The following is a 10,248-nucleotide window of genomic DNA, read 5'->3' as shown; positions in this document are numbered from 1 at the left end:
AGAGATCAATGGCATGGATGTAGTTTTTTAATTAAGTTGAGCGCAAAATTGTGATTTTATTTGAAATTGTGTAAGTGGGAATAAAAATTTGTTGCTAGGGTAACTGAGATAATTTTGGCCAATTTTGGTGCTTTGGGTCAAGAACCCTTGTATTTATTTTTATAAGTGAAAGATTATGAGTTCGAGTCACGTACTAGTTGTAACGTTGTATATTCCTAAATAATATTGTCAATTATATATTCCTAATTATAATATTATCAATTATCGATCAATATTTATATTCAGAATAAAGGAAGAAGTAAATTATTGCTTCTATAATCATGAGAAACATTTGATTTCAGTAACAATTATCATACGTATAGAAATCCCCCATGGTGAAGGGTGCCTTATTCATCTGATTCTTTTTTGAGTTAATTTGATTTAAGTGCAAAACTCACACCCCATATTGGATGTAGTCCGGATGATTTGGATCGAAAAACCTCTTTTGATATTTTCTTTTTTATATCTTCTTTTCTTCTAAGCACATATTCTGTAAAGGGTGAAGATTTGGTATGTTAATATTTTTCATATATGTCTTATTTTATGTAAAACCACTTTGAGGACTATTTTTTTTTTTTTTTTGGGAATCGAAGGAGGTTAGCCAATTTTGTAATTTAGCAAGTAGTACCAGAAACGACACACCCTAGAGGGGCCGACAAAAAGAGCCGTTTCTTTAGGACATACAAAAAACTTATTCTAAAAGAACAGAACCTCGCACTCCCGGGTACACCTACCTTTTAAGGAGATTTACGCACCTTTATTCTAACAAAACCTAGAAGCTCATAAACAAGAGTTAAATAAATGTAACAACCGAGCAAACTAAATTTTGCGACCCAAATGAAATTAAGCAATATATGGATTAGCTCAGTGGTTAGAGCACCCACTACCTATGTACGAAGTCATGGGTTCGAGTCACCATGGGGGCAGGAGTGAAACCCTTTGATCCTCTTTGAAAGAAAGAAAGAAAAAAAAGCAATATATGAATTAGAGGATGACAAATCACCCTCCAGTCCCGTAGCTAAGGAGACCCAGGACCCAAAACTTAAGAGTCCAACCTACTCAAGCCCAACCCACAGGCCAGAACGAAGCCCAGATGGCCCAAGTAGTAACTGCTAAGGGCACCCCGCCCTACTCCCGTTCACCAATTACATCGACCTGCTCAACGCCGCCACAACAAACTCCTCTGCCGAGAGGGCCAGACTAGTTGATGACACAGCCTGCATACGATGATCGAAGGCCACCACAGCCACCAGCGTCCTCATCCTTCAACCACAACCCAACGTCGTCGTTCGTAGCCAACGTCACCGATGAAAGAGTAAACGCAGCGGAGCCGCTCCCCCTCACACCCAGTCCAATATGAGAATCCAATGGTGAGGTTCCAGTCCCGACACCAACTGCACGACCACCGTCACCAAAATCATCAAGTTCACCACTGACAGGCTCACCCAAGATATCCCCACCACATCCATCCTCATCTTTGTACATCGGTTCGCAAAGCCAGAGGTCATAAAGTAGATCTAGTCGACATCCATCGATCCACTTCACCGATGCAAGCAGTGACCAAAACAATGTCGGAGACGGTCCTACTGTCAAGTTGACAACGTATGCCAAGAGGAGGCAACCAGCCACAAGGCTAGGAATGACATCAGCCATCGAGTTTGGGTGAGTTGAAAGATTTTGTTGAAGAAAGGTTTTCAGCGAGAAACCCTAACAAAACGGTTAGGTCAGAGAAACTCACTTTGAGGACTAATGTGGTAACTAAAAAAAAGTCCCCATAAAGGTAAGTAAGGTCCTCATAAGAATAAAGTAGGTAACTAGAAAAAAGTCCTCATTGAGATAAATAAGGTACTCGTTAGAGTAAAGTAGGTTCTCATTTGAGTAATTAATAAGTCCTAAGAGTGATAATTGTAGTATGTTTTCATTTAAGTAATTAAGTCATAAAAGTGGTAATTCTATGTATGTCATATGTTAACATATTATAGAATTTTCCTTTTGTAAGTTATATATGATTATAATATGAATTGAATGGCTAAATATGAATAACATTAGACCTGTACTATTTAGTATAGTGTCATTAGTACCTTTTTTTTTGGGCAAATGAATGGCTTGAGTTCAAGTCATGTTCTACTGGTTATATAATTTCAGTTATATTAATACCAATAATTCTACTAAAAAAAAATGAATAACATTATGGGTCATACCAATGACTAAAATATCGAGGAAATATCGATGGTCTAGAAAATAGAAATTTCGATGGAAATATTGAGAATATATCAATATCGGTAAATAATTGAGAAAATGATAGAAATTTGAAGAAAAACATGGAAACTTTAAATGAACCTTTTGGAGATGTTTGTTTTATCAATTATCTACTATATTTCACAAGAAAACCTTGGACAAACATTATTATATAGTGAGTTATAATAATTTAAGGTGAAATAGTAAATGTTAAATTACTGAGAATTCTTTAAATTTACTTTAAATATCTCATTGTTTTTAAATGGAAGTCGTAAAACATGAAAGGTGCAACAAGCCAACAAATGAGTAAATTTGGCTCAGATTATTGCAATATATTGAATATTTCTCAATATATATTTCTTAAAATTTCCGAAAATTTTGAAAATATTTAACGAAAATCACTTGGTATGACTAGGAAATTTCAGTCCCCCAAAAAAAACTAAAATATCGCCGAAATTTTGGCGAAAATTTCAATATTTTAGTCCTTGGATCATACCCTCTTTATCAGGGACTTCTCATACTACGTGCAGTTGAGTACACGCCATGAACATGACATCGAACCAAAGATTGAAATATCTACTATATTTCCTTTTTTTGAGGGACCGATATATCATAGGGGGAAAATATCTTATCTTCCACCGTATCTGTGAAATTTTTCTGATATCGTTAAATATTCCCGATATATTAGTTATTTGAGATATATCCCCGATAAGATGAAGAAATATCTGTAAAATATGATGGAAAAAAAAAAAACCAAAAATAGGAAAAACTCAGTAATTCTCTAAATGCAAATATGTGTGAGGAGAGATCTCCTCAAGGCAAATCTGGATGAGGAGAAATCCTCTCAAGGCGAATTTGGCGAAGAGAAATACCCTCAAGGCAATTTTGGGTGAGAACTGAGAAGTAATTCTCTAAATGCAAATCTATGTGAAGAGAAATCTCCTCAAAGCGAATCTGGACGAAGAGTATTCCCTTCAAGGCAAATCCGAGTGAGGAGTGGAATCCAGATAAGGAAAAATTCCCTGAAGACGAATTTAGGCGAAGAGAATTCATGATGAAGCAATTTTAGCAAAAAATAATAAAAATAAAAATAAAAAATAAAAAATAAAAAATAAAAAATAAAAAATAAAAAATAAAAAATAAAAAATAAAAAATAAAAAATAAAAAATTTGATGGAGCCATGTTTCAAAAAGTAACTCATTCACTTCATCTTTCTCAATTATATTGGATTGACCTTAATTATAATAAAGTTTTCAGACAAAGAGAACAGACTATTGGGTTATGATCCACACAAGAGTAAAAAAATGTGTTGCAATTATATAAATCATTTAGTACTATGTAGTATGTGACTCTGTGTAGTATGTAGTTTAGACACAGAGCGTAGTGATACCTTAAATGAATCTCATGAAGGCAATAATCAATTTGGCTATGACGAAATTCACATTCCATGTTTTATTTTTTAGTATTTTAAGTTTTTTCTTTTTGTAAAAATTAGGTGTGTGAATTTCATTTAAAAGAAGAAATGAGAGTGAATTGTAAACTTAGGAGTGTGAATTTCATTCTCCAATTTAAAAAGGTTTCTATCTTTTTTTATTTGAAGCTACTCTACTTCAAATTAGTTTGGATGAGCTCCTCGTCTCGATTAAACTCTTCTATTTCAGTACATATGGTTATAATTTTATAATTTGAAGCTGTTTTTTTCTTTTCTAAATCCATCACTACTAAAAATCAATTGAAATGATCCAGTACTATTTGATCTAGTGGCATAAATCTTTCAATTATAATTATCCAGTCGTGAGTTCGACTTGTTTTTTTTTTTTTTTTCCTGAAAAAAGGGCGGTGCGGCTGCCCTTAAGCCTTGATTAATAAAACTGTTGAATACAAGGTGGGGACATTAAGCCAAAACCCCTGATTACAATAGACAACTAGAGAACATCCTGAAATACTATCATGAGTCTCTACTAAACAACTGTATTCAATTAGGCACCAACTAGCAAAGAGCGCTCTACTGGCGACTCTATTTGCTTTGACACAGCGGTGACACAACGGAAAGATAACTCGACCTGCAACTCGATTACAGCATAGCATAATTTCCATATGCACAGCTTTCCCATCATGTTGCCACTGGAAAATAAATCCAGTGACACTCAGTTTCACCCTGCCACTAGGAGGCAGCGACCATTTGACCAAGCAAGGAACTCGCCGCCTACCTAGAGCAAACACGTTACTGCCACTAGGAGGTTGCGACCATTTGATAAAGTCAGGAACTCGCCACCTACCTAGAGCAAACAAGGCACACAAGGTGCACAGACCGGCACAAGGCCCACTTCGCCCTACCCAAACATGGTAGAGACTTATTGTCAACAAAACAACTAAACAAATAGAACAACTAAACCGTAACCAACAGAAAACAAAGCACAACCAGCAAGGGCCCAAGACCAAAGGCCCGGCCCAAACACCACTCTCTCCAGTAAGGACCGCTAGCGCCACAGGCAACCATCGCCGCCACCATACTCTCGCTCCACCTCGCCGCTGCAACGCAACACCACGCCACCGCCTTGCCATACCACACCGCCGCATAGCATCCCTATACCATGGATCGAGTCCTACTGACAACAGCGGCCGGATCCCAAGGCGGAACAGATCCCTGTCGGGATCGACTCTGTCCTGAGCTTGAAGTCACTGCCATCGCCCAGATCTCTGGTGCTTTGATGACTCCAGAGTTCGCCGCCGGCCAACTGTGCCGTACCGCCGCTCCTCACCTGCGCTCGCCCACAACCCGCGAAGGGCAGATCGAGATCTCTCCGTCCAACTTGGGAGATAGCCACCATCCACTTGCCCTGGGCCACGTCTCAGCTAGAAACCCTCGCCGGAGTGCACGGAACCATCACCGGCCGGTCCGACGACGACGCCCCAAGGACGCGCCGCCGGACGGAACATCACTCTCGCTCAACCACACCAGGAGCGTTCTCCAAACCCACTTGAGTTTTTTTTATATTTATATTTTCTGGGATTAAATACTATTTACTCCCTATACTTATAGGGTTTCATCGTTTCAGTCCCTGACCTTTGAAATTCACCTAAAAAGTCCCTGAACTCTTAATTTCCTTCGAATTGGTCCCTGCCATCAAAATTTTTTGTTAAAGTTGCCGAAAATGTCTATTATACCCTCGCTTACTTTTTTTTTTTCAAATTTATTTTTTCTCTCTCTTTTATTTCTTTTTTACATTTCACCTCTTGAAGGTTTGTGGATTGGAACCATCTTGATGAGGAGATGCATAGAAGGAGGTGAGAGAGCAGGAAGAAGAAGAGGTAAAAACAATAAAATAAAAAAAAGATAGGAAGAATTTTTTTTTTTTAAGTAATTGAGGGTATAATAGACTTTTTAGGAGAAGATAACGGAGTTTTTGACGGATGCTTGACGGTAGGGACCAATCGGGAGGAAATTAGGAGTTCAAGGACTTTTTAGGTGAAATTCGAAAGTCAGGGACTGAAGCGATGAAACCATATAAGTATAGGAAGTAAGTAGTATTTAACCCTATTTTCTGATTTCGACTTGTTTATTCGTCGATTCACAGCGATGGTTGTCATGAGGTTAGTTAGCAAGAGGAACACAAATTCCTTGCTCATTCAACGTTTTATTTTTTTATTTTATTTTTTTCACTCGGTAAACTCCATCTTTCCCTCTTAATTTGGCGCTTTGCAAACCCACCATCACACACCTCATTTAGCAATATTATCTCCCTCTTTTCTCTTTCTCTTTCTCTTTCTCTCTCGTGAGATCACAGCAACTTCATTTTCGTCTTTGTACCAGTACAACCTCCCAAATCCAACACTCTTCCATGGCAGGTTTTCCATGACACACAGTGTTCCAAAAGTAATGCTTCCCTGGCCAGACTCCCATTCCCCATAACTACACTACCGTTTTCAGAAAAGAACTAGTCGTTCATCCACCTTGGCTCAAAATCATTACATTGTACTCAACAATGGCTTTTCTCAGATTCCTCATATACACGCTGGCAATAACGTCCATGGTATCTCTGCAACGCTGCATGGGCGACGACCCCATCCCGGCACAGCTAAACTACGACGTTTTGGGCCTCCTCGTCTTCAAATCCGACCTCCACGACCCTTCTTCCTACCTCGCTTCCTGGAACGAAGACGACGACTCCCCATGTTCATGGAACTTCATCCAATGCAACCCTACCACCGGAAGAGTCTCTCACCTCTCCCTCGACGGCTTAGGCCTTGAGGGCAAAATCGGAAAAGGTCTTCAGAATCTTCAGCACCTCAAGGTACTCTCTTTATCCAACAACAACTTCACTGGTGAGCTTAGTCCAGAAAAACTTGCTCTTCCTCCAAATCTCCAAACACTCAACTTAAGCCGAAACAGTTTCTCGGGACTAGTTCCCACTACTCTTGTGAACTTCAGCTCCATCAGATTTCTTGATCTTTCTGAGAACTCACTCTCTGGTTCACTCCCTGATTCGCTCTTTGATGCTTGTTTTTCGCTTCGCTACCTTTCTTTATCTGGAAACTTGCTAGAAGGGAACTTGCCTAGTACTCTTTCCAGATGCTCTTCTTTGAATGGCCTCAACATCTCCAACAACCGTTTCTCTGGTAACCCGGATTTCGAATCCGGGATTTGGTCCTTGGAACGGCTTCGTTCTTTGGATCTTTCAAACAATGCTCTTTCCGGGTTTGTGCCAAAAGGGATATCAGCCACACATAATTTGAAAGAGCTTTTAATCCAGAGGAACCACTTTTCTGGGCCAATGCCTTTTGATATTGGACTGTGTCCGCACTTGGGTAGGATGGATTTCAGTGAAAATCTGTTCACTGGTGAGTTACCGCAGTCACTTCAGAAGTTGAATTCCTTGACATTTATGAGTCTTTCAGATAACATGTTCAATGGTGATTTTCCTCAATGGATTGGGAACATGAGCAGCCTACAGTACTTGGACTTTTCCAACAATGGCTTCACGGGAAGCCTCCCACCATCAATGGGTGACCTTAGATCTCTCAGTTATCTAAGTCTGTCTAACAACAAACTTGTTGGGACACTTCCAACTTCTCTTGTCTACTGCAACAAGTTGTCTGTGATTCGGTTGAGGGGTAATGATTTCAGTGGGAGCATACCAGAAGGTTTGTTTGGTCTGGGCTTGGAAGAGATAGATTTTTCGGATATGGGACTTACAGGTTCAATTCCACCCGGTTCGAGTAAATTGTTTGAGTCTTTGAAGATGTTGGATCTATCAAGGAACAATCTCAAAGGCAACATTCCAGCAGAGGTGGGACTTCTATCCAACTTGAGATACTTGAATCTTTCATGGAACAATCTTCAATCAAGAATTCCCCCAGAGCTTGGATTCTTTTCGAACCTAACCGTGCTAGATCTCCGCAATAGCGCATTGTATGGTTCAATCCCAGGAGATATATGTGATTCTGGGAGTTTGGATATTCTCCAATTGGATGGTAATTCATTGACTGGCCCAATTCCTGATGAGATTGGGAATTGCTCATCCCTCTATTTGATGTAAGTCTGATTGATTATCTCTTGTTATCTGAATTTTTGTACATTGAAGTTTGAATTATATATACCAATTACTAACTGATAGATTTTCCTTTTTGTTGCAATTGCAGGAGTTTGTCATATAACAATTTAAGTGGTGCTATTCCAAAATCCATTTCGAAGTTGAGCAAGCTCGAGATTCTCAAGTTAGAGTTCAATCAGTTGGGTGGAGAGATACCGCAAGAGCTTGGAAAATTGGAAAATCTTCTTGCTGTGAACATTTCATACAACAGATTAACAGGGAGGCTTCCTGTAGGGAGTGTGTTTCAGAGTTTGGATCAAAGTGCTTTGCAAGGAAACTTGGGTATTTGTTCACCATTGTTGAAGGGACCATGTACAATGAATGTACCTAAGCCTCTTGTTCTTGATCCAAATGCCTACCCCAACCAAATGGGTGGTGGGGATCATAGATTCCAAGGCGAATCTTCAGGGTCCCGAAAAGGACATCACCATATGTTCCTTAGCATATCTGCTATTGTGGCAATTTCAGCTGCTACATTGATTGCTGTTGGAGTAATTGTCATTACCCTTCTAAATGCATCTGCAAGAAGGAGGCCTGCATTTGTGGAAACTGCCTTGGAAAGCATGTGTTCGAGCTCTTCGCGATCGGGTAGTTTGGCATCAGGGAAGCTCATTCTGTTTGACTCAAGGTCATCGCCGGATTGGATCAGCAGTCCTGAATCACTACTAAACAAGGCCTCTGAGCTCGGGGAGGGAGTCTTTGGGACAGTCTACAAAGTTCCACTGGGAGCTCAGGGAAGAATGGTGGCAATCAAAAAGCTTGTGACAACAAACATACTCCAATGTCTTGAAGACTTTGACAGAGAAGTTCGAGTCCTTGGAAAGGCGAGGCACCCGAATCTAGTAGCCCTGAAAGGATATTACTGGACTCCACAGATGCAGCTACTTGTAAATGAGTATGCCCCCAATGGCAACCTACAATCCAAACTACATGATAGGCTTCATTCAAGTTCACCTCTTTCATGGGATGATAGGTTCAAAATCCTGCTTGGAATAGCAAGGGGACTTTCCCATTTGCACCATTCTTTCCGCCCGCCCATCATTCACTACAACATAAAACCAAGTAACATATTGCTCGATGAAAACCTCAACCCGAAGATTTCTGATTTTGCACTTGCAAGGCTACTAACCAAGATCGACAGGCACGTAGTGAGTAACAGATTTCAGAGTGCATTGGGCTATGTGGCACCGGAACTAGCTTGCCAGAGCCTAAGGGTAAACGAGAAATGCGATGTGTATGGTTTCGGTGTCTTGATCCTTGAGCTTGTCACTGGTAGAAGGCCAGTGGAATATGGGGAAGACAATGTGGTGATATTGACTGATCATGTGAGGGTTTTGCTTGAACAAGGCAATGTGTTGGGATGCATTGATCATAGCATGGGGGAGTACCCAGAGGATGAAGTCCTACCAGTGTTCAAGTTGGCCTTGGTGTGCACTTCTCAGATACCATCTTGCAGGCCAACCATGGCAGAAGTGGTGCAAATTCTTCAGATTATCAAGACTCCACTTCCACAGAGAATTGAGCGCTTCTAATTTTCAAAGAGCACATTTAGCAATCTTGCATAACTTGATAGAGATTGCTCCTCCTCCTTCGTTGTTGGAGTTTGTTAATTACTATTTTCTTTTTATTCGGATTTGATAGATAGGGAAACTTCCACTTGTTAATTTGTTGTTCTTCTCACCTGTAAGCAGATTTTCCTGATTGCTATTTTTAGATATCTGATGCGAAATGGATGAATTGTCCCTTTGATTGCATTGTGCATTTTGGAACACTCGTATATATAGTTTGAAACCGGTTCAGATGAAATCTTGAGCGCAAGTCAAGGAAAATGTGGCACTAAAAAGAGTTTCTGATTGAAGAAAAATATCACTAAACTAATGGCTATTTAATCACTTCATCACCATTTGCAAATCAAATTAGTCTAGTTATTTTCTTAACTCTATTTAGCTAATCACAATAAAGGATTCTACTTTTTTTTTTGGGCTAAATACTGGTTACTACCCTGTGGTTTAGGTCCAAAATCAATTCAGTCCCTGGACTTCTAATTTCATCAAAAACACCCCTGCACTTTCAATTTTGATCTAATAGGTCTAATTCATTAATATTCTGTTATGAGTTCAAGTTATAGTTGGATTATTTGTTGAAAATTTATTTATTTGATAGATTTCTAATAGTGGATCTCACTCCTAAATTGATTATGCAGGCCACATCAACACCACATTATAAAACATGGGCCATATATGAGCCATGTCAACAAGTTAAATAACTCAATTGTCGGAAGTCTAATAAATTGGACCTATTAGATCAAAATTGAAAGTGCAGGGGTGTTCTTGATGAAATTAGAAGTTCAGGGACTGAATTGATTTTAGACCCAAAC

At 39.5% G+C, this 10,248-nt stretch overlaps 1 protein-coding gene across 1 annotated transcript; it reads left to right on the top strand.

Moving 5' to 3' along the window:
- The first annotated feature begins 5,987 nt into the window (after positions 1 to 5,987).
- LOC112196197 (probably inactive leucine-rich repeat receptor-like protein kinase At3g28040) lies at positions 5,988 to 9,623 on the top strand. Its single transcript, XM_024336504.2, has 2 exons — positions 5,988 to 7,813; positions 7,921 to 9,623. The coding sequence occupies exons 1-2, from the start codon at positions 6,264 to 6,266 to the stop codon at positions 9,401 to 9,403; spliced, it is 3,033 nt and encodes a 1,010-aa protein (XP_024192272.1). The 5' UTR covers positions 5,988 to 6,263; the 3' UTR covers positions 9,404 to 9,623.
- The last annotated feature ends 625 nt before the right edge of the window (positions 9,624 to 10,248 follow it).

This window comes from Rosa chinensis, chromosome 4 (genome assembly GCF_002994745.2).
Source record: "Rosa chinensis cultivar Old Blush chromosome 4, RchiOBHm-V2, whole genome shotgun sequence".
Classification (NCBI taxonomy): Eukaryota; Viridiplantae; Streptophyta; class Magnoliopsida; order Rosales; family Rosaceae; genus Rosa; species Rosa chinensis.
Note: the sequence above shows the minus strand (reverse complement) of the source record. Positions and strands in the feature narration are given on the sequence as shown.

Coding starts and splice junctions, on each gene's coding strand:
- LOC112196197 (XM_024336504.2), top strand. CDS start 6,264: ATGGCTTTTCTCAGATTCCTCATATACACGCTGGCAATAACGTCCATG. Junction 7,814..7,920: donor TGCTCATCCCTCTATTTGAT/GTAAGTCTGATT, acceptor TTGCAATTGCAG/GAGTTTGTCATATAACAATT.